Source organism: Eleutherodactylus coqui, chromosome 1, assembly GCF_035609145.1.
Source record: "Eleutherodactylus coqui strain aEleCoq1 chromosome 1, aEleCoq1.hap1, whole genome shotgun sequence".
NCBI classification, from domain to species: Eukaryota; Metazoa; Chordata; class Amphibia; order Anura; family Eleutherodactylidae; genus Eleutherodactylus; species Eleutherodactylus coqui.
In genome coordinates this window covers 403,337,406-403,362,874 of record NC_089837.1, presented here as the reverse complement: position 1 = coordinate 403,362,874, position 25,469 = coordinate 403,337,406, and the positions used below count along the sequence as shown (strand labels likewise).

The 25,469-nt window shown below is 41.7% G+C and overlaps 1 protein-coding gene across 2 annotated transcripts in view; it reads right to left on the bottom strand.

Moving 5' to 3' along the window:
- Positions 1-286: 286 nt before the first annotated feature.
- The window catches only part of UGGT2 (UDP-glucose glycoprotein glucosyltransferase 2), a 268,510-nt gene continuing 243,327 nt past the window's right edge, over positions 287-25,469 (bottom strand). For both annotated transcript variants that reach the window (XM_066580528.1, XM_066580538.1), the window contains exons 33-39: positions 19,056-19,140; positions 14,549-14,731; positions 12,824-12,984; positions 12,597-12,711; positions 9,118-9,234; positions 4,820-4,964; positions 287-971 (exon numbers count right to left, since the gene is read on the bottom strand). In XM_066580528.1, coding sequence (XP_066436625.1) covers positions 949-971; positions 4,820-4,964; positions 9,118-9,234; positions 12,597-12,711; positions 12,824-12,984; positions 14,549-14,731; positions 19,056-19,140 — 829 coding nt within the window. In that variant the 3' untranslated portion in view covers positions 287-948. The remainder of the gene's footprint in view (positions 972-4,819; positions 4,965-9,117; positions 9,235-12,596; positions 12,712-12,823; positions 12,985-14,548; positions 14,732-19,055; positions 19,141-25,469) is intronic.

Here is a 25,469-nt window from a genome sequence, read left to right as displayed (position 1 = left end):
GAGCGGTACTACTGCAATCCTAATGCACAGCATGAAGCGAGCACAGTTGTCACAGTCTATTTCACACATACCTTTTGCTTTCCATAGAGCTTCTTGCATAGATGGCCCTTCTGGAGAATGATGGAGGGAGTAGGTGCCTCTGCCTGACCCCATCAAAGAGAATTTAAGACCCAAATCCAATATATAAAAGTCAATGTGATTTGTCATTTATAACAATGATGCTTGTACTTATACGATATGTACAAAACTAAATTTACATCAGAAAAAGAGACACATTCATGTGATATAGTTTGGTGTCAGCATTTTATAGGAACATATAGTCAAGTTTATCAGTGTGACAATTGTAAAAGTGGCCATATGTAGCAAGCAGCTGCAACATTTTTGCTTTTTTTCCTGACATCTAAGACAATTTCAATAAAAGGTGTGACAAGGACAGATAGCAGAGCTGCTATCTGCTATATAACAGTCTGTAGCAGTAAAGAGATTTACCATTATCTTTGCAACATTTAAAGACCAGGGCAATAGCTATGTTTATGATAGCAATTACACTGTGCCAAAACCAATCCCAGCGACAATGCTGTTAAATCTGCTCCATGGTGTCTGTAGCCTACCCTGTCACTTACTAGAAAACCTGTTCCCCATTGCAAACTACATGGAAGATATGACCAAACATTATAACCCGGAGGATCAGACTGAGTGTAGACAGGACTTCAATGCTTCTTACCATCATTATATTACTAGACATAACAAAATAACAAAAACTTATACATAATTAATTCTTTAAAAAAACTCCTAAGAAACACATTCCTCAACGAAAAAAAAAAGGTCCATTTGCATCACAGTATCCAGCAAATAAAGTCGCTACTATTTCAAAAATTTCCTTTAATCTCCATTGCAGAATGAAGAGTCAGTTGCGGGGCTTTACTTTCCATGTGGAATTGAAATATGCTAAAGTTCATCATGATTCATGTCTGCAGAAAAACAAGAGAAGATGACACCATTAAACATTTACAAGATCTGGTGGTTTGTGAGTCTTTACTGTATACTTTCACTATATGAGGAAAATGTCACCCATGAGACCACCAGTGACAACCATCAGCGGTCATACTTCTCCAACACATATCTAGCTGATAATCCTGTAGAACGTCCTGCCTTGTGTAATTAGTCATGTTACAGTGGTATTATTTCTATCTAGATATATGCCATCCATACCTATGATGGTGTCAATTATTTGGGGGTGGAGTTAAAATAGGGATGGGGAAGGTAAGCATATGCCATAGAGTATACTGCCCTTAAAGGGCACACTTGGAGGGGGTAAGCATTTGCAACTCAATATACTCCCTTCAAAGCCCTGGCTGCAAGCAGAACAGTATACTGACAGATAAGCTGATTTCCGTGGTCGATCACTGATTAGAATTCTAGAATTCCTTTATTTATATGTTTGCTGCACCCAACAGAGAGGAGTCCAATGTGAAACATTAATATTTATATTTTCAGGGCTACTCCCACCACCTGCCACTGATTGGCAGATCTCTGTATGCACAGTAACACAGAGATACCTATCAACTGGCACTGATCGGCATACGTAACAGCCTACTGAAACCAGTGTGTCCGCCACTATGTTGTGCCGCCTACAGCCAGAACCATTAGGGGCCTGAGAGGTTCCTTTTAAGTTAGCAGTATCAACCACTCTTCCCGGTGAAATGGTTACCTTAGTGTTTGCTGAATCTAGTTACACCCCGTCTGGCAGAAGTATGTATAGAAACTGGGACATCTTCAACCATTTGGATCATGTTGTTTATTGTACAAAATGCCCTACTTACTGATATACTGATACAAAATACAAGAGTAAGTATAAGCACCTCATCCCTCAATATGCAGACAACTATATGGAGGAGCACTGCACAGGTGCAAAATACTGATGAACAATCACCCCCACACCTACCATGTAATGGGGGAGTGGCTGCTTATTATTATTGGAATAGCAAATAAACTGTGGTGTAGAAAGTTACCTAATGCTTTTACCCTTTAAGGACCGCCGATACGCCTTTTGACGGCCTGTATCGGCGGTCTTTCTATGAAGAGAGATTGCAGGGCCACCTCTCTTCATACAGTGTGGGCGGCAGTTGTTTATTACAGCTGACACCCACAGGCAATAGGTGCAATCAGCCGCGCGTCTGATCAGCGCTATTAACCCTTTAAATGCTGGTGTTAACCCTTTGCAATCCAATTTTTGGATTCAGGGTTCCCTAGGGGGCTTTCTCTTTCTGCCATTATACAATGGTGTCATCTGCTGGCTAGAGCCAGTACTGCGGTATGTGACATGCTGGAGAGGCCCCCGACAACACACCGGCCAGTAATCTACAGTAAGCATACTCCCCCAGACGTCTTCTGACATCGGAGCTGTACAGCCTTCAATCGGAATGTCTTTAGACGTTAGACAGTAGATTGGAAAGGGTTAATTCTGACAGTGGCATTTAAATCCTCTGAATGATGTTCTGGGGTCCCGAACGCCACCCCACAATGAGATCGCAGGGAGGCATGCAGGTGTCATGGTAGCCGGGGGCCTTCTGAAAGGTCCCAGGGCTGCCTTAGCAGACTGCCTATCAAGCCATCCCCATGGGGTGGCTTGATAGGCTGCCTGTCAAATTGCAGTATGCTGTAATGCTATAGCATTACGTCATACTGCAGGAGTGATCAAAGCATCGCATGTTGTGGTCCCCTAGGGGGGCTAAAAAAAAGGTCAAAATAAGATCATTAATGTTTTACTAATTGTTAAAAAAAAGAGTATTAGAAGTTTAAATCACCCCCCTTTTGCCATACCTATAATAAAAAAATCTAAATCATAAAAGAATAATACATATTTGGTATTGCCGTGTCCATAAAAGTCTGTTCTATCAAAGTAGGGCATTATTTACTCTGCACGGTAAATGTCGTTCAAAAAAAAAAAAAAAAAGAACACCAGAAATGCACTTTTTCGGTCAACCTGTCTTCCAGAAAAAATGAATTAAAAAGCGATCAAAAAGTCGTACGCATTCCAAAATGGTACCATTGTAAACTACAGGATGTCTTGCAAAAAATGAGCCCACACACAACTACATTGATGGAAGAATAAAAAAGTTGTTGCACGCAGAAGATGGCGACAGAAAATACTTAAAAAAAATTAAACATGAAAAAAATAAAAGTAGTACAGCGAAAAAAAACAACTATACAAGTTTGGTATCGTAGTAATCGTACTGACCCATAGAATAAAGTTATCATGTCATTTTTGTAGCAGTTTGTGCGCCTTAGAAACAAGACGCAACGAAAGATGTGTTGTTTTTTTTAACTCCACTTAGAATTTTTGAAAAGTTTTCAGTACATTATATGGTACATTAAATAGCACCACTGAAAAATACAACTCGTACCGCAAAAAAACAAGCCCTTATACAGCATACAGCGACGTCGATGGATAAATAAAGGAGTTATGATTTTTTAAAAGGGGGGAAGAAAAAGTAAATGGAAAAAAAGGGCCATGTCCTTAAGGGGTTAAAGGGCTACCAAGTTGCATTTTTTTATTCATTCACTGTGCAGTTATTACCCCCTAGTGTATGTGTGTGTATATATATATATATATATATATATATATATATATACACACACATACATACACATGCACATACACTATATATATATATATGTTTGTGTGTGTGTGAGTTAGTGTTACCCTAGTTCGTTGTTTTTGCATGAATCCTTAGATGGTCATGTGATCTCAATTCTGACCAGCTCAGATCTACTTTGGGTTATGTATTAATTTTTTAGTCAGATTCTCAGCCTGTGTGTTGCCATTACATGGATCAAACACAGAAACAGCTTAGAGGGGGGATTCAGGTATTGCTATCACAATTACTGATGATGGTCACACAGCTCCTGTCACACAGCTATAATAGAGGGGTTGGCAGCTCATCCTCTTGACATTATACTTATGGTCTGTATTAAGGTGAATATAGCAAGTGATGATAATTAAACTCTCCCCCCAGCAGGCAAAATGGTATAGCCCCAGGTAATGCTGTGTCAATGCATCATTGCATCATGGGATTGATGTGAAACTTAAAGCAAAAAAAATCTAAACCTCAAGATGGTGACTAATTGGCATTAGACGGGCTGTGCAGCATGAAAGTGGCTAAAATACAGAGAGAACTTCAGTGTACGACAGTCAATCACGTGAGGGGGCAGGCATGGAAAAATGGGTTTTCACTGGAGTGGCCTTTTAATTTTAAGTCTCAAGGTAAAGGAGTTTTCTGACACATAAAAGAAAAAAAGAGCTTAAAAAGTTAAAAGGGCTTAAAATTATCTAAAATTGAATACTCATCTATCCCAGCTGCTCCCTGTCCAGCACTGCAGCTCCTGTGCCCGTCACATACATACATATTATATACATAAAAAGAACACACTCACAAACATTATATATACCCTAGTTTCCGCTAAATAAGACCTACCCCGAAAATAAGCCCTAGCACGATTTTTCAGGATTTTCGGGGAGGCTTGAAATATGAGTCATATCCAGAAGACTCAGTCCAGCTCCTTCCTGCTGCTCTCCAGAACCCCGATGCGGGGTTATTTTCGGGAAAACAGGTATTAAATTTTGCACAAAAAAATGAAGGCTTCCTTTGACCATTTAAACGTCATTTAGTTCTCAACAAATCACACAATTTAGGTTAGTGTTAGTAAAAAATGTCAACTTGACTGTTTTGTTCATGATCCAAACTTGATTCAAGTGTCTCTTTAAGCATTTTGATGCACACACCATCTCCACTGTCTGTCCTGCACATTTTCTTACCTTTAGGTGGTGCTTGTGTTCCATTCCTTTTCTGCTCCTCTAACCTCTTCAAAAACTGACGGATCTCATTGTCATAGTCGGTCCATTCAGGAACAATTCGTGCTGCAGCTTTCAATTTAGGTTCCTTAGTTCTGGGGTTGTTGCACTGTGGTTAAACATAAAACAATATGTAATCCCAAGATTGCTAGTGAGAAATGGTTCAAGTATGCAATTTACAGCCAAATCAACAATTAGAGAAGACTTGTCTATTAGACGCACTAATTAAATAATACCTGGGTGCTGATCAAAACAAGGCCACTTAAACACAGGAGCTCCTGTACCCTTATCAGAGCACCCTTCCCAGTTTATTGGCTGAGGGGATAGGTGGTTAGCGTTCAGACACTCTTCACTTAATGCCCAGATGTGGTTCAGACTTCCTACTAAAGTCAGGTCATGATTTGGGTTGCTATTTAATGGCGCCAACATTTTTGAGCAAATAGGACAGCCAAATAATTACTCATTAAGGAGTCAGGATTCCTGAATGAATTACAGTGGAGCATCCCCTCAAGACCACCTGTACACGACAGAGCTGGATTCCGCATGCGGGATCCCGCCAGAAGAATCCAGTTCTAGCAGCACTGGCATTGGCGCGTACCTGTCTTTCTCTTGGAGTGCATGCATACTAGATTTGAATAGGGTGGCGAGATGTAGGTGCGACAAGTAGACCACAGACCCAGCGCTATGATCTAACACACCGCTAAACACATACCGCCGGTGTATTACTTTCTCTTTTTGTTTAAATCATACTCTAGATTTCCTGAGGTAATAAAATTGATGTGTCCGAATATTAAGGAAAACTTGACCAGAGAACCAATAAAAACAACAAAATCTTACAGAAGATGATGTAAACGGCACCAGCTATCAAATTCTACTTTGAAATTATTTTTATCTTCAAAGCAATGCAATAACTGAAAATGTATCTTCAACACTCACATTATTGCAGATATCTCTTTAAATCAATATATTACGCCACGGGCTGTCAGGATCTTTGAGGTGCTGTTTAAATAGCTGTCACTTTTTTTCGGGTCTGACCACCCCAGGCAATAATGCAATTCTACTTTCTAGCCCTTGACAGATTACAGAATAGTTTATTGACTTCCCCAAATTGAGCATTTACAGAATAAGACATGCTCCCAGGCGGTGTGCTGTACATTTTTTCTCCGTTTTTTTTTTTCCTCGACACATTTGCTATAGAATGAAAATTCCGAGCCTACGGATAAGATCTTTCCCATGGCTTATTAGACTTGATCCCTGTAGGCACAGGAGGAACAAAAGGCTGCCGCATTCGATTAAGAATAGAAAACAAAGAGGAACCAATTTTCTAACACTGTAAAGAAAACAAAATGTCAGAAAGATATACAGGATCTGGGATATATTCAAGAATTGGAGCACGTAGCTTACTGTACAGAACAGAAATATCAAGAAACTCCACCGAACCATGAGGGATCAGTAATATAACAGAAAATCCAATAGATTAAGGGTCCCTAGACAGCTGCAAACAGGGATGTCAAAAATCCAAAATTACTGACCCAATACATGACGGGGCAGATCCGGAGATGCTAATCTTTTACGTGGGACTAATGTTGGAAACTAGGATTGCGAGACAATGCGCAAAGCTCTCTAAGACATACAGTTGCAAGGAAAACCAAGTCTTTGGAATTAGCTGGATTTCTGCAACGATTGCGAATAAAATGTGTTCTGTTAGCCAAGTCACAATTCTAGACAAACGCAGTCTAATAACACGCAAACACGTGTGCCGGTCATGTCCATCATTGAGCACAGTGATTAAACATCCACAGTGCAGGGAGAAAAATTAAGTGAACTTTTAAATAACCTGAAGATCCCCATTAGCAGCGATCACCTCCACCAAACGTTTCCAGTAGCTACAAATAAGATTTCTATGATGTTGAGGAGGAATTTTGGACCATTCCTTCCAGCAAATGTGTTTCAGCTTAATATTTCTGGAATGCCTTGTGCGCACAGCCCTCTTCAGCTAATACCACGGTATTTCAATAAGGTTAAGCCTCTTTTCCACAGGCCTATGGTCATAAATTAAGTTTCTACGAATGTTCATTTGTCTGATCATTGCCCAGTGTAAACATGACAGCAGTTGACCTACAAGCAAACGTTCATTGCTCAGCTGATTGGATCTTCTGTGCTGCTGAAAAATATTATCATTGTCCACAATCAGTCTCCCTGTGTAATCAGGGATGTGATGCGGACAATGATGAAGAGTACGGGGGACAAATAATGTCACTTCTTGACGTGGAAATGCTAGTTTTCGCACCAAAATTCTGCATGCAGACTTTGTCGAATTGACAGGGCAAAATCCAAGTGCAGATCTGTGCCAAAAACCACAGCAGTAAGCCACAGATTTTGATGTGGTTTTTAACCCTTTCCAATCCACTGTCTGACGTCTGAAGACATTATGATTTAAGGCTGTACAGCTCCGATGTTGGAAGACGTCCGTCGGGGTTCTTTTACTGTATATTGCCAGCCTCTCTGCTGTCAGAACCTATCCAATGTGTCACCTCATGCAGTACTGGCTTTAGCCAGCATATAGCGCCGTTGTATTACGGCAGAAAAAGAGTAAGCCCCCTAGGAAAACCAGAATACAAATTGGACTGGAAAGGGTTAAAAGGTTGAATTTGCCACAGAAAATGACATGGCGATTCCACCGTGTGAACATGCCCTGATGGTCCAAACTCTAATTTGGCCATTCCAAAACACAAATCAACTTTAATGGCCAGAAATATTCTTTAAATTACAAACTTGTGTGCTTTGGATCATTGTCTTGTAGCATCACCCAACGCCTGTTTAGCTTGAGTTTATGGACTGCTGCCCTTACATTCTCCTCTAAAATGTTTTGATAAACCTTAGAATACATTGTTCCCTCAATGAGCATAAGATATCCAGGCCCGAGGCCATTATAGCACCCCCAAAACATGACATTCCCTCCACCATACTGCACACTTGGGATGAGGTTTTGATCTTGGTGCTCTTTTTCCTCCACACAAAACATGGTGCATTTTTGCTAAAAAGTTCTACTTCTGTTTCATCTGTCCATTTAACATTTTCCTAGAAGCACAGTGGAATGTCAAGGTGGTTTGAACTTGTTTTTTCTTTTCTGGAAATCAGTGGGTTCCTTCCTGGTATCCTTCCCTGAACACCCACCACTCTTCTTCTAGCTTTTACTAATAGTGCACACATGAACACAGGTTTCTGCAGTATGCAGAGTCTTCTGTTAGACATTTTTACCGGCTATCCCCAGGTTGTTCCTCCATTCTTTCAGGATTGCCTGTTGCGCTTTTGAACTGTTCTTAGCAGGGTGAGTAGCAACAGTTCTGAATTTGCTCCACTTATACATAATTTATCTGTGAATGCATTTACACCCAGGTGTTTAGCAAGGCTTTAAAAGCTTTTTCCAGCATCATATATGTCTATAACACATCTTCTAAGGTCTTAATCTGGTTTGCCTCAAGTCATGGTTCAAACTAACCAATCTTTCTTAAAGAGGTTGTCCCACTTATACTTATTGATGAGCTATCATCAAGATAGATCAATAGCAGACAGGCGTGAGTCAACAGCCCTAAATTCTCCAGAGATCAGTAGTTCCCTGAGATATTGTCTCTGTGTACAGAGCTATTTTGCTACAGGAAGCAGGCAGCTCCATACATTGCGCAGTGGCCCAGGTTGGTATTGCAGGCTAAGTCTCATTCAATTTAACAGGACTCACTCTGCAATACCAACCTGGGCTACTGCACATTGTACAGAGCGGTCTGCCTCCTGCAGTAAAGCAGCTCTGCATAAAACGCATCATCCCAGGGAAGCAACTGATCGTTGGTGGTGGTGGGGAGCGGGTGTCCAACTGCTATTGATGACCTATCCTATTTCTTGCCTTTGCAACTAATGCACTATTAGACTTCACCACTTGAATTGAAGAGTTTCTTTGCTGATAATCGAGTTCCTTCGCCCCAATACTGAGATTATTTTCTAGGGATGTCAAAAAAAAAAGAAACTGTAATGATACAGCAAAACTTCAGCGGATACTTTTAATGTGTTTTGTAAACCATGTTTTCGGTGCATTCTTTGACATTCCAGGTCTCAATCCCATTCTACTTACCATACAGAATAATAACTAGTTTTCATAGTACTGCTGTAATAAATGTTCATTTCTGTGTGGAACTATATTAAACAAGATATTAGGGAATTACATAATAGCCATTCTATAATGCAGTGGCTAGTTTACAGCTACTCACCAGATCTATAGTTTTGGCTTTCTCTTTGGACTTGTCATCACACCAGGTCTCGCACCAGAGCCACTCCTGAGGTAAAGATTTTATTGTCACCTGGTGAATCATGTTGTTGGGCAGGTCCTGCATAAACCAATTTAATGAAATCAGGGATATTACAGGGAACATCTTTTGTAGCTTACTGTTCATTATAACTGTTAGTGCATATCTCATGGTATCCAGGATACGTTCTCAGTAAGTGCTGTCAACTAGGCTCCATCCATCTTATTAGAGTTATCGAAATCCTTGCATAGCCACCTAGTCATTAGTTAGAATTTAGCTTCAGTCATACAAAGTTAATGTACGGTTTCATCTATTTAATATTCTGCTTGCACAAATCCACAGACTGCTGGCTTTATTGTAAAGTTCTTCTCCCTTCACCTGCAATAGACACTATTTGTTTTTTAAGGAATACATACTGCAGGCAGCCGTAGCTTATTTCCTAAATAAATTAATGAAAATTCTAATTAAGAAAATACTGAATTAAATGCAATAAAAGAGAACTAACAGACGATAGCAGTGGTTTAACTACAGAACGTATTCAGCAAACTGCTGCAGATACACCTTGGAGGGTTCCACTGGCTTTAACTAGCACTTGAATCTCTTGCTGGTGACCCCTAAGCAGGTTGCAGTGGTTACTGGAAATGGCATGCTAGCATATGGTTCTCAACTTTAATGATGAAAGGGGTTGTACCATAAGCAACGTTTACCATCCATCTGTTAAGACTCCCACTATTCCTGAGGACAGGGATCCCATGTCTCCCCTTCTCTTCACTTAAGACTCACTGCACTCCCCCCCCCCCCTCCTGCACAGTAAGGAGGATATTGAGTGGAGCGGCGGTTGCGCATGCAAGGTGCTGCTCCATTCATTTTCAATGGGACTGCCGGAGATAGCTGAGTGCTTGTGTTTGGCTATATCCGCGAGCCCCCTGAAATCAATGGAGCAGCTATTCCATTAAATCTTGTCCTCACTGTGAAGGGTGCGGCGAGCCCATAGGGATGAGAAAAGGGCGAGATGGGACTCTCACCAATCAGACTTATCACCTATCCACAGGATAGGTAATAAAAGTTAGTTTTGGTACTACCCCTTTAAGCACATTAATAGGCAATATGTACTGCATTTGCTTGACTTGGTCAATTAGGGACATTGTGAGTATATTACTGGATGGGCGGCACTGGTTTGTGAGATTCTTACTCCTGACTATCCCTTAGTAATCCTTTTCTGGGATAATAGGTTTTTGGATATATGGCTGGATTTACATAGCTCTATTGTGATTTGCACCTGAGAATCTTGGGTAGAACTCAAGTCGGACAGCACAAGGAGCTGATCTGCGTGCACAATCCGCGAATAGTCGTCCATCCATCCGTGAAAAAAAAATCGCTCATGCGCATAGCTTGATAAATATAATGGGGCGGCGTATTGTCCGTGAAATATACGAACAGCACACGGCCAGATAGCATGGCTCTGTGAATAAGCCTTGAGACTGGATTAATGTGCAGCTCTGATGTAATTGTTACTTTTTATCTATGCATTAGCAGACATGTAGAGAACTTTGTGCCTATAAAGCTAATAAATAGATATAAATGAGGATTCGGGCATGCCCTCTGTGATATTATCAAGTTCTCTGCAGGTTCTTGATAGCAGATTTTTAGACTTCCTGGTACTTAAAGGGGTTGTCCCGCGATAGCAAGTGGGGTTATGCACTTCTGTATGGCCATATTAATGCACTTTGTAATATACATCGTGCATTAAATATGAGCCATACAGAAGTTATTCACTTACCTTCCCTGCGCTGGCGTCCCCGTCTCCATGGCTCCGTCTAATTTCAGCGTCTAATCTCCTGATTAGACGCGCTTGCGCAGAAGGGTCTTCTGCCATCTCCTCGGTCCGGCACGAGCGGCATTCTGGCTCCACCCCCTTGTAAGCATCATCGCGTAGCTCCGCCCCGTCACATGTGCCGATTCCAGCCAATCAGGAGGCTGGACTCGGCACATGTGACGGGGGCGGAGCTACGCGATGACGCTTACAAGGGGGCGGAGCCAGAATGCCACTCGTGCCGGACCGAGGAGATGGCAGAAGACCCTTCTGCGCAAGCGCGTCTAATCAGGAGATTAGATGCTGAAATTAGACGGAGCCATGGAGACGGGGACGCCAGCGCAGGGAAGGTAAGTGAATAACTTCTGTATGGCTCATATTTAATGCACGATGTATATTACAAAGTGCATTAATATGGCCATACAGAAGTGCATAACCCCACTTGCTATCGCGGGACAACCCCTTTAATTTCAGTGAAGAGTGGCGCTGCCGTTTGGTTTCTATGACAACAGCATAGTTGTTTACTTAGAGGAATAAAAGATCAAAACAAACAAAAAAATGTAACAAATTAATGTTAGTCAAAGAATGCAGCTTCTTGAGGCCACTCTCAAGGCTTCTAAGGCCACTCTCACACACGCGCTTTTCACAGCAGTGTTTTTGAACCCCGCGGTAATCGGAGTATAACGCTCCACTGATTTCAATAGGGCCTCGCAGACATACGCTCAAACACCCCGATTTTCGAGCGCTGTCGGCTCTATTTTGCCGCATATTCACAATGATGGATAGGTGATAAGTCTGATTGGTGGGGGTCCAAGGTCTCCCTTTTCTCATCACCATGGGCTCGCTGCACCTCCCACAGTAAGGAGAAGATGTAATGGAATGGCCACTCCATTCATTTCAGGGGGCTAACGGAAATAGCCGAGCAGAAGCACTCAGCTATCTCCGGCAGTCCCATTGAAAATGAATGGAGCAGCACCTTGCATGCGCAACCGCCGATCCACACAACATCCTCCTCACTGTGCAGGAAAGAGGGGGGTACAGTGAGTCCTCAGTGAAGAGAAGGGGAGACATGGGATCCCTGTCCTCAGGAATAGTGGGAGTCCCAATGGATAGGTGATAAAAGTTGCTTATGGTACAACCCGTTTCATCATTACAATTGAGAACCATAAGTAGCATGCCATTTCCAGTAACCACTACAACCTGCTTAGGGGTCACCAGCAAGTTCTTGATTTGCTGACTGCAGTCAGCAGCAGCGAGCTGTTGGATCTATGTCAGAAGCAGCAGCTTGTATGTAAAGGAGTCGCTCCCACTCTACAGCGGCAAAATGGTAGAAACCTTTTAATGAAGACTATTTAGAAAATTGCTTTATTTTGCATTTAGGAAGCAAACTGCATATTATTGAAAAGATAGCTTCGAGTTTCCTCTGAAACTCCTTTAAAGCTCATGTAGCAGGACAGTCAGTGGTAAGAAGGAAAACATTTTGTACACATAATAGACAACTTTATAACATGAGATACTTGCACAGGTTTAAAAAATAAATACGCAAAATATAACATTCTTTAAAATAAAGTGATAAAATGATTAATTATAATTAATATTATGTAATTATAAAATGACAAAGTGTATTCACCTGATCCAAGTTAGACAAACTGTTTGGATCCTGACTTAGGGCCTGGTACTGTCCACGAAGCCTGTCGCCTGCAGCAATTTTCCTGAATTTCTTAAGGTCCACTACATATAAAGCACTGGATAACAAGAGAATCACAATTTTACAACACAGTGGGTATTGCAGCTAGAGAAATGTGGGTATAAAGTGACACATTCAAATATGCATATTAACTAAACATATTTGCCAACCTGATATGGTATTTCCTGTGTCCAAGATGTGATGCCCAATACCCAGACTTCCAGAAGCGATACCCATCCATCTCTTTGCGACTGTCACAAAACGGGGTATAACCATATGGTGCGCCTCCAAGGTCAAAGTCTCGTAATTGCTTTAAATCTGTCCTTACAATCTGGGTACAAGCACATTTTTGAAAAATTAAACACAAATGTGACAAGGACTCCTCTATCTTCTACAAAAAAGGCTTCAAAAAACTTATGAACTCACAAAATTAATTAAAAAACTAATAATGTAATATAAATACTGGTAAACTGACTTGTAGATTTTCTGTGTTCATGTCACATGACTAAATTCCAGTGACTGATACATCATCTGATATAGCAACAGCATCCGATTGCTGTAGGCTGTGGTGATGTTGCCAACAATTGGGATGCAATGTCCCAAGGTCGACGTTGTGGCCATGTATGTCCTGTCATTTCAACGGCACACTTTTACACTAGCGTGTACTATTACACACAGTACTAATAGCAGTAATATGGTGCAAGTCATGGAAAATAGTGATAAAGGGTAAAAGAGACACTTATCTACCAGATAATTGTCAGTCTGCATGCCCCTGGTCGAAAGGCCCATTTAGACACAACGATTATCGCTCAAAATTCACTCAAAAGCCATCTTTTGAGCGATAATCATCGTGTGTAAATGTGCCTATCTTTCAGTTTTCTGCCGAACGACGAACCTCAGTTCAGCTTGAAATCCGTTGTTCAGCAGAACAGGTGATAAGCAGGACCGCAGGCTGTGTTCTGCCCGGGAACCGCTGATAACAGCTGATTGCGTTATCTCAGCTGTCAGCCCCACCAGCATAACAAAGAGAATTTATTCAGAGAACAGCGGGCGGTCCTCTAAAGAAATTCAGCTCCTGGCAGCTCACAGGCTGCTAATTGGTACTAATAGGCATTAGTACCAATTAGCAGATTATGAAAAATGATTGCTCAAAAGCCATCTTTTGAGCGATCATCTTTGTTTCTAAGCGCACCTCAACTCACAGTAGATTTAGCCTACTTTTGGGAACATTACATTTATGGAACAGAGCAAGAGATGTCTACCTGAGGTCTCTTAATATCCTTTATGTGCACTTGAAGATGTTATTACAGCAAACATTGTGAGTGTAAACAAGAAAAAAATATCACAAAAAAATATTACAAAATCATTGATCCACATAGATGGAAAAATGGAAGGCACAACACGGTTAAAGTAACATTTTCCAAATAAACTATTTAAGGATGTGCTTGGATTTAAACTGTCAATATCTGAATTAAATATGTCTCAACTCCAGGGCCTAGCTTGGATTTGTAAGGATCTGTGAAGCATTCGTTCTTCCGATTTTCTCATTAAACGCAAGCTCAGATTCCTTTCCTTGGGAGCTACAGGCAAGACACAGATCATTTAAACACTGAACATCCTGAACTTATAAGAACAAAGGAGGAGGAATGGAAAATGCAGCAACGAAAGCCTTTTGCAAGGATATTCAGCAAAGACTGGAGAGAGAAGGTAATGAGCTTCTAAAATCCCTCTGGGATTAAAAGAATGTTCACATAATTACCTGAGATGGATTCACAATCTCACTAAGCTTGATATTTGGGTTAAGAATAAAATCAGTTTTCACGCAAAGCAAAGTCTGCGAGTTGGCACATGATTCTGTTAGAAGGACATGCCTAATTTCACACACAGAACTGTACCTGGTCGGCATCAACAAAGATTATTTTGTTTACAGCAAGTGGGAATAGGACATCGAGGAAGAGGATTTTGTAACCCCAGATAATTCGCTGTTTCTCAGTCTGCTGGTGTAGCCATCGAGGCCACTTATACTGGACTAACTCGTACTGGAAGCCATATTCCTCGGCCATGCGTGGTATGATTTCCTGCAGAGAAGATCAAAAGTAGCATTCATATATCTATAATGATATACAACATTGTGAAGAGTTATTAAATCCTTCTGACTGTATTTGACAGTATTCAGTTTTAAGCATGCCAATTAAAATTTCCACTTGGAAGCACAGGTGAGAATATAGGGAGTGCAGACGTTAGCCATTGTGCTCAACGTGGCTAAAAGACCTGTCTGCCAGGATAAGGCATAAGGCCTCATGTCCATAGGTGGATTTCAATTGTGGGGTACCTGCACGGATGATTCACAGTTCAAGCCGCCCTTAGGGAAACATGGGTGTCCGCACCTGAATTAAAACATGTGGACTTGATTTGCGGATCTTTGGGTGCGGAAATCAAATCGCTACATGTTCCATTTCAGTGCGGTTCCCGCACGGACAGCTTCCATTGAAGTCATTGGAAGCCGTCCGGTCCGGGGGCCCATCCGCAATTGACACTGCGGACAGGCTGCGGATTCTGCAGGAAAGCAGGAGTTTAAAAAAAAAAAAGGCCTGTGCATGTGCGCTGGCACTTCCCCAAACATCCGCAGTACAGAACCAGACAGGTACGCAGGGTGGCTGGTTGCAGGCAGGATCGGATTCCGCTGCGGGCTCCCGTATGCAGAATCTGACCCGCCTGTGGATATTAGGCCTAAAGATTTTTCAAGGGGTGCTCCCATTTTGGCCAAACATGGCTGCAATGGGAACACAGTTAGCCACAGGGTGGTCGGGAGGACAGAAATACAGCACGTCTGGGCTATACTACTTGCATAACTCTCATCAAAGTGAATGGAAGTTACGGAAACAGCATAGCACAGTAAGCTACATTGTTTCCATGAATCGGAAGCTGCAGAAACAGCATAGCTTGCTTTGCCATGTGGTTTCTATAACTCCCATACACATCTATGAAGGTTACAGAACCAGCGTAGTGCAGAGTGCTCAGCTGATTCTGTATTTTCTGATCACAGCATACAGTCAGGGGGTGGTCAGGTCAAATCTTGTAAAAAGTGTGAGTCCCAGAGCAACACACTGGCCATTTACTAAAGCCCCATTTACACGCAAAGATGATCGCTCAAAATTCTTTCATGAGATAGGGAGAATGACAGTTTGAGCGATCATTTTGCATAAGTTGCTAATGGGCAGTATTGTCCATTAGTAGCTTATTAGCTTCATCTGCATGTAAAAGAGCCTCCTGAGCTGTATGCAGATAACAGCAGGTGGTCTGTTATCTGGATACAGCCCATTTGTTCTCCCACGGGACTGCAGCTGAATACAATGTTATCAGTGCTCCTGTGGAGAAACACAGCGTACGGTCCCTGTCATCAGCTCTCCGGGTGAAGGATGGATTTTAAACTCCACTAAAAATCAGCGTTCGGACGACAAGCAAACGATGTTAGCATTTACATGCGATGATTATCGCTCAAAAGACATCGTTTGAGTGAATTTTGAGCAATAATCGTTGCATGTAAATGGAACTTAAAACAGAAGGTAATCATTGGAAAGAGCGAATGAGTCATGCTTTCAAACAAACACCCATTAACACGTGTAGATAATCATTCAAACCATAGTCAGTCTGTCAGGGAAACCTAGAAATGCTTGGGAATTGTCTGCGAATGACAGAAGGATCACTTTTTACACAAAGTGACTGGCAAACAACAAACAATTTTAATGCCTACATAAAATAAACGATGAATAATAAGTGAATTAATTATTGTTCAATCATTGGTCATGTTTACGCTGAACAATTACAGTCCATTTTTGCACGATTCAATGATTATTTGAATGATATTCATTTTGTGTAAAAGGGCCCTAAGTAGTAGAGATATTCTGAGTGATTTTTAGCAAATTTATTAAAAAGTGTAGACCTCTTAATTTGACACTAACTGTCTAGACATGAGGGAATTAACTCATCTTCCTCTTCTATGAGCATGCATAGATCTGACACAAAACTTTCTCCATTTCCTCCTATTCTGCATAAGAAATAAATTTGGCCTAAATCAGGTCACCTTCGAGACCATGCACTCTTTTCTCATCACTTGCAAAATTTGAGGTGGTTTATTAAATTTTGATTCCTAAATAAAGAATGTCATATTTAATTTAACAACTAGGCATTAGATTATAATATCAAACAGCCTATAGCAGGCATAATTATTACTTTTCATGAGATGTTCATATCCTGCAAATTAAAGTAACAGAGCATAGAAAATGTAAAAGAAATATAAAAAAATATTTGGTTTCCATCATTACTATAATTTAATTTGATGCCAATTGTCATCATATTGCAATCAAAACGGAGAAATAGTTATATATATAATAGTTAATAGTGTAATTATATACATATATATAATCTTCTCTATGTCCTATAAATTAAGTCAGTTCCTTCTTCATTGTCCTGTGTTTGGCTGTAAAAGCACTGGCTGAAGCAGGAGCCTTTTCCCACAGTATTGTTTGCAGTAGAACAAAGCGATTTTTAGGCCAAAGTCACACGGGCGAGTGTGATATGGGACTGTGAATCCCGCCCCATATCGCGCTCTGCACTATGGGAAAGCCCCGTGGATGCAAGATGTTTTCATGTAAAAAGAGCCTCGCATCACTGTGGGGATGACGCAGCCTCGGCAGAGAATCCGAGTTGTCCCATTTCTTTCCTTGTAAACAATGGCACTGCGATGCAGCTGCGAGATTACACAGCTAGATAGAACATGCCGCGATGTGTTTCCTGCATCAGATCGCGGTGCCATGTGGGAAAACATTGCTCATGTGTATGAACCCATTCAAAAGAATGAGATTCATATTTGTGCGAGATTTGTGCATCTAAATACCCACAAATCTCGTCTGATTTTATCGCCTGCATGAAGCCGGCCTTAAAGAGCTATTCCAGGTATTTAATATTGATGACTATTCTCTGGATAGGCCATCAATAGTGGAGATTGGGAGGGTCTGCTGCTTGGGATCCCCACCGATCAGCTGATTCTTCAGTCTGCTGTAAGTGCTCATAAATATACAGTTTATGAATAAGACACACATATTAAAACAAATTATGGTACTACTAAATTGGTCCAATATAAGGATACATAAACTCTGTTGAGTTTTTAGATAGGTGGGTGGTTACAGTTCATCTGGTTTGCAGATGCTACCAGTTCTGAATAGGTGAGTCGCAAGCTCAGTCATTGCTGTGCTCCTCAGGGTAAGACAAAAAAACTCAACTGGAAGTAGAATTTTCACTTTACGTAATTATAGCTAAATCAATAACACTTTATAAAAAAATCGAATGTAACCCCATCATTATCAAAGAAGATAGTGTGGACCAGAGATGAAATTATAGAAACTTTGTATTAGCCATTTGGTCGTTCACGACCCTGGCAACCCTAAAGGCGAGCTCCCTCCATGTTTTTTGGTTTTGCACTGCTTCTTTCAGTTGTGTGATATCCTTGCCAGTATCAGCTCTGACAGTATCAGCCATTGTGTCCTTTGGCAGCCAGGTCTTCTTTTGCCTCTGATCTGTCCAAGCATTATAGATTTTTCTAGCGATTCTGTTCGCATTACATGGCTAAAATCCCTTAGGCCTCATGTCCACGGGGAAAATCAGATCCGCTGCAGATTCTACATGTAGAATCTGCAGCGGGTCCCTCCTGCCCCGCGGACATGAGCGCCGAAAATAGCAATTTAAAAGCATTTACCTATCCGTAGCGGCCGGCGAAGCTCTGCTCTTCCTCACGGCCGGATCTTCATTTTCGGCCGGCGGATGAATTCCTGACACCGGCGGCACGTCGCCGGCACGTCGTCGACGTGCCGCGCGCATGCGCCGGGCACATCCGCCGAGCCGAAGCAAGGGAGATGCGGCCGTGAGGAAGAGCAGAGCTTCGCGGCCCGCTGCGGGTGAGTAAATGCTTGAAATTCCTATTTTAGGTCTCCCGCGGATCCGGACGGCTTCCATAGGCTTCAATAGATGCCCGCGGGAGCCGTCCCCGCGGGAGACCCGCATGAAAATGGAGCATGGTCCAGATTTTTTCATGCTCCATTTTTTTTAAAATCGCTTTTATTGACGATCCGCGGGTATTTATCTACCCGCGGGTGGTCAATGCATCCCTATGGGGTGCGGATCCGCGCGCGGGAGATCCGCTGCGGATTTTAAATCTCATTTTGCCCGTGGACATGAGCCCTTAGTCTGAGTCTTGTCATCTTGCCCTCCAGTGATATATCGGGTCTTTTATACGATTCAGGACTTCCCTATTGGTTACTCTTGCTGTCCAAAAAACTTTATGAATTGCTAAAAAAAGCAATAATGAAGGTAAACATAGTAGATCCAATAAATGCAAATACTTACTGTAAACCGTGGAGAAAGGTAGTTCTTTAAAAACCAGAACTTTACTGGTGTATTTGTATGTCGAAGTACAGAAAGCATCATAATTCTGGTTAAAGAAAAAAAACAGACAAAAGGTTACATTAGTTTCTAAGGAATATTTGAACATTTCTTGATGTTAAAGGCTATGGACACTTCTGGGAGGCAATTTTCTTAAGTGCATGCATTTTACTATATTTTTTTCAATATAGTTTAAAAATTTGACACCATTTGTCTTCTGCAGCTTCGACTTATCACTTTATATAGAAACGGCAGTCTAAGGTCTCCTGCACATGACAGGGTCGGAACCTGCATGCGTGATTCCGCCAGCAGGATCCATCCCTGTTCCTCAATTGGTGACCCCGCTCACCTGTCCGGATTCTTCTTTTTCTGTACTGCGGGAGCGCCGGCCGTTGCACATACGCAGTACAGATAAAGCCGTGCCGTCGCTAGGCAATGACGTGGATCCCGTGACCCTTCTGCAGCGTGGGATGGACGGCTTCCATTGACTACAATCGGTGCAGCGCATGCTACAATTTTTCTGCAACGAGCGGAAATTTCTGTTCGTGTGCAGGAAGCAGCAGGTCTCCATAGCTGTGGGATCCAGATTCTGCAAATCAAATCCGCCCGTATGCAGGAGCCCTACATCTCAGTACAAGATCTGCCAGTGAAGTTGGACTAACTGCTTGGTTTGCCTCTGCTTTCTCCTTTCCTGAAGGTTTTTAGTAGCTAATTTAAGACAACAAGAAAGTTTATCTACAATGTGCCAGGGGCCTGGGCGACGTTCCAGAGCCTAATAGATGAAATATTGAGACTCCACTGACATTATGCTTCCACTTATTTGGACAATATAGTCATCTTAAGCTGTACTGGACGACACACTTAACTCACATACAGGCAGTTGTTGATGACTTGTGGGCTGCCGTCTGACAGCCATTCCAAAAAAATGTCTCATTGGATTGAAGGAGGCCAAATAATTTTGGCATCTCATCGGGAGAGGCCTTGTGAAGCCTCAAGATGAGAAAATTCAAGCCATCCAAAAATGGCCCTGTCCTGCTGTCCAAGACACAAGTAACAGCAATCTTGGGAACAACCAGTTATTACAGACCATTTATTCCCAATTTTTCAGACATAGCGGTCCTTTGACTGAGCTAACAAAAGCGAAAGACTCGGGTTTCATAAAATGTAGTCCAGAAAGGCCAAAACTGCCTTTCAGACCTTGAAACTTGCCGTGTGTTCCAAACCAGTGTTGATGACCCCAGATTTCAGAAAAGAAAGTTTATAGTGCAAGCAGATGCCTCCAGCATTAGAGTGGTAGTAGTCTGGTCCAAGTTCACTGAAGGAGTAGAACATCCAGTGTTATATCGGAGTAGGAAACTAAACAAACAAACAAAACTACCCAATTGTTGAGAAAGAGTGCTTGCATATTAAATGGGTTCCCAAGGCTTAGAGGCACTATCAACTAGGTGGAAGATTTAAGCTGGTGATGGACCATGCCCCTCTAACAGAATAAAGAGAACTGCTGTGTGACAGGATGGTTCTTGGCATTCCAACTTTACAATTTCAAATACTGGTAAAAATGCTGATGCCCTCTCTTGGGTATATGATTGTAGCTGTGGTCAGTGCTCAGGCCAAGAGCTCTGAGCAGAGGGGATGGGGAAGGTGACAAGATGATAGGAGTGGTAGTAGATAGGAGGTATATTTTTTCCTAGACTTCTATCATTCTGTCAGGCAGCAGGGTCACCTGCATAGATAATTGATTAATTAGTTGTTACAGTGGGTGGATGTAAAAGGGCAGAGGAAAAGTGCTCACCCTCTCTGCTCTGGAGACACAGACTTCCACAGCTTTGAGAGCTTGTATACTGTGAAAACCGTGTGCGAGTATGAAACAGTTATCTGGACTTGTTTTGTGGTGAGGTTGGAATCGGGGTAGCCCACCAGTCAGTAGTAAGGACTGTTTATGTTCAGTTAGAGACAGATTTTATTTTTTACACTACTATCTGGAGTGGCTGATATTTGTATCGCTTCACTTTAGCTTCTTTCCCATTGGCTACAAAACGCATGTATATGAGGAAGCTCATGGTTTCCAATGGGTTCCTTTCACATGAGAGATGCTTTGTAGGCTGGAAGAACCCATTGGAAGCCATGGGCTTCACGTACATGCGTTCTGTAGCAAGATTTTGTAGCCCGTGTGAAAGAGTCCTAAGATGAAGATAAAAAAGTTACATTGAGTTAGAAGATGTGTGTCCAGATTGCTTGAAGTAAGGACATGACCTGTAGTACCTATCCTGGGCGATCCCAAACTAATCTTCATATATACATGCATATGCACAGATACAGTTGAGTCACATTATGACTGCTTTCAATTTCAGCAGCGGGTAAGTCCAGGAACGAAGAGACATGTCATGGGCTGGCTTTGTGTATAATGTGTGTGATAGGCTGCTTGCTCACATATCACTCATTATTGTCATGGGTAAAAGGAGCGATTTATCAGGGTTGTAAAAGGGATGACTACTGGCTTTCGAGCCAAAGGTGGAAGCTTTTACTCAAAACGACAGTTCAGCAAATCCTACTGTGTATGGGGCTCTGAAGCATATGGATGATTAGAGCACCTGTGCTAATAAAGGTGCATCGGGAGAAAAGGCTTCAATTTGCATGGCAGTATCGGAATTGGACCACTGCAGAGAGGCAAAGGGTGGCCTTCTCTGACGAGTCACGTTTTCTTCTTCATTGAACACATGGACGTTGGCATGTTAGGCAAAAGACATCAGAGAACAAAATACCCTACAACCATTTCTAGAAGAACACAAGCTAGTGACAGTAGCCTCTGGGGAATTTTTTTGTGGCATTCTCTAGTCCAGCTCATTACTCCTTATGTATATCAATAAGCCTTTGAACCTTTTTACCCTGTTGCCATTTTACTGGTTGTCCTTTCTTGTGCAACATTGTAGTAGGTACTAACCAAAGCATATCCACACAAGATATCATTCTGGAGATACTCTGACTCATCTAGCCATCACAATATATCTTGTCAAAATCATCCAGATTCTTACTCTTACACATTTTTCTTGCGTCCAACACATCAACTTCAACAATTAACTGTTCACTTGCTGAGTAATATGTCCCATCCTTTGACAGGTGCCCTTGTAATGAGATTATTAATGTTATGCACTTCACCTGTCAGTGGTATTAATGTGAAGGTTCATTGGTGTGTGTATAAAATACACATGATGCAGTAATGAGTAGCACTGAGGCTTCGGTTTCATAGTACAGATATTTCAGCCTCTTTGCTTGTAAATATGGAGCACGTAACAAGGTAAAATTTAACTACAACTATCTGAAGGAGAAAAGATTGAAATATAACTTAATCATCTTTTGATTAAATGCTCGCATGATGTATTCTGGCATACCCAATAATATTGTCATTTTACAACACAAGCTCAGCTTATGAATTCATCTTTTTAAGCTACAAAAGATTGGGTGACCTTGAAATGCAAGGCATTCGAGCATATATGCTCATTTCCCTACCTTAACATGGTAGATAATAAATAAATTTTATAACTCAAAGCTACAGCGAGAACTGCTTTTCATTGTAGAGAGGGCAGAGTATTGCCCATCGTTTTTTTTCTTGCTCTCATTTCAGCTGAAAATTATTCCTTCACATCGCAGATAGAAGCAACCTGGTCATTACCCAGCGGGGCTTTAAATTAGAAAGCCAAATATTTGGTTAATACTAAAATGACAGGGGTTATATTTGATTTATTGGTTTGTACAAGAGGTTCAACATATTATGTATTTCATATTTTTCAATCATAGATAAATAGTAATTACATTGCATCTCCATTTTGGATGTGCTTTAGTTCATACACACGCTTTGTAAAAAAAATCAAGCATCTAGAAGTGTTTTTTTGCTGCAGAACTCCGCATACAGTTACATCACAACAGATATGCAAATGATTAGAGGTGTGTCGGGATTAGATGAACGGTCTTGCCACCCTTGGCCTATAAAAAGGCTCTCAGAGGCTCCACATGTGCAGTGACCTCTTTTTCGGCTTGTGTAGAGCTTGTTGAGCACTAGACGCTTCTAGCAACAAAGAAATTTTGCCCAGTTAATAGAGTGTGAGAGGGGCGCATTATTGGAATGTGAGAAGCTGGATGGTTGTATGTACAAATTTCCCCCCACCTGGACCAATCTTACCAGACTCTTAGGAAGTGTTGGGAACAGTGGATGTCATCCGGAGCATGGAGCTACTGCTCTGTTTTAAGTGATAGCGACTCAATAAAGACCTATGTTAGTCGAAACATTGCCTGTATGTCTATCAATGGAACAATAAAGGCTCTTTTTTAACTGAAGCCATCTGCACCATTTATGCTGCCACAACATATACTATCTTGAGGGACCAGTGAATGTGTGAAGAATCCTCTGCCCATCTGAAAAGCGCATGTAGCTCCAACTGTTTTGTTGACTGGCATCCAGAGACAGATGGCACTATTGTTACAGGCCAGTGTGTTTCTCAGAACTATTTCCTGGCGCTTGGCTGAAGGACATTTGGTCCATTGGACCATTACGCATACTGCCTTTGACACCCACCACACATCTGCTTGCAGCAGTGTTGTGAATGATGAACCTAGATTGCTTCGGAGTGGACACGAGTTGTCTTCAGTGACGAAACCAGGTTTAGTTTGGGCACTCATGACGGCAATGTTCATCTCTGGAGACGTAGAGGTGAGCACCTCAATCCTGCCTTTGCTGTGGAGTGGCATACTACCCCCACAGCTGGAGTGATGGCACCTTCTAGGTGTTTCAGTTTTTTTCCACAATGAGTGTATTTTAGGAATATGCCGATTGCGTGATTATTTAGACTCCTATTTTCCTTATCCTGGCGTATACGAACTAAATAGTTATTTTCTGTCCTAGGCAGAAAGCTAAAGTCCTGGTTTAAGAAGGTATATATGGCTGTGTAATAAAATGAAGATGTGTACGTCTTAGGGGAGTAAGTTAGCACACAATACAGAGTCATGTTATCGTGTGTCTGGGAGCAGAATCAACTGTTGTAGATAAAAGATTGCATACTTTTATATTCTGTCTCATGCAGAAAATGTCAACAGTCTGTTATGAAGACTAGAAAATTAACACATAGGCATTTTTTGCTAAGATGATTTAAAAGTTTTACTTTTCAGAACCAAAACAGAAGGCATTCAGATTAATAAGGGGGTGCCCTACTCGTCAGTACAATTCCTGGAGAATTTCTCTGTCTTGGCGCCGTTTGGAAGCAGGCTTCTTCAGCTGCTGATATACAAGTCAGATGATGCTACCTCCCATTGATGCAAGGTAAATTCCTGGAGAAGGTTCTCTGTCAAAACAGAATTTGCAACCTTCCAGTGATGCGATGTAAGTTGTAATCTTTATATATAGATGATAATGTGATGTAATTTGCAATCTTTATACCTTGTGATGTGTTGTAAGCTGCAATCTTTATCATTTGCATATAGCTATTATCCTTTGTATAGAGATATAATTTACAAAAGGACCATTATTCATCACTATACTTGATTAGCACTTGATTTGAATAAACTATTATTGTTAAACCTTCCACATTCTCTTTGAGGGCTTAGTCACATGGGCGCATCGGCACCCGTACACAGGTGTCGATGCGCCCGTGTGACTGAGCCCTTACTGCAGGAAGAAGACGGCCATACTTGTTCTTTTTCTGGTGCTGCAGAGAGACGTCATTTGGCGTAAGCAGCAGCCATTCAGTACTGAACAGCCGCTGCTTACAGTGAATGGAAAGGAGTGGGGAAGTGCGGGGAGAGAAATCTCCTACAGACGCCCCGCCTTCCTGCTGGCTGCGCTGTCAGCGATCCAGCAATGCTCACTCCTGTGCAGAGTAGGCATCACAGGGACATTTGCCCAACACTTGTTATATGTAAAAGGACCCTTAGTAGGACTGGGAGGGAGAGTAGCAGAGTTATTTGGATGAACCAGTCCCATGTTCATGATTTAACTGGAGTTGCAGTGCTTGATGGGGTTCAAAGAAGGGCAACTAAATTAATAAATGGAATGAGAGGACTGGAATACCCAGAGAGGCTATGAAAACTGGGACTATTCACCTTGGAAAAAAGACGGCTGAGGGGTGATCAAATAAATATGCATAAATACATGAGGGGACAATACAAAGATCTCTCCCATGATCTGTTTATACCCAGGACTGCGATGGTAACAAGAGGACATCCTCTACGTCTAGAAGAAAGCAGGTTTCATCACCAACGCAGAAGGAGGTTCTTAACTTTACACAGTGAAACTGTAACTCTCTGCCTGAGGAGGTGGCGATGGCAAAATCCATAGAGGAGTTTGAGAGGAGACTAGATGTTTTTCTACAGCGCTATGATATTACAGGA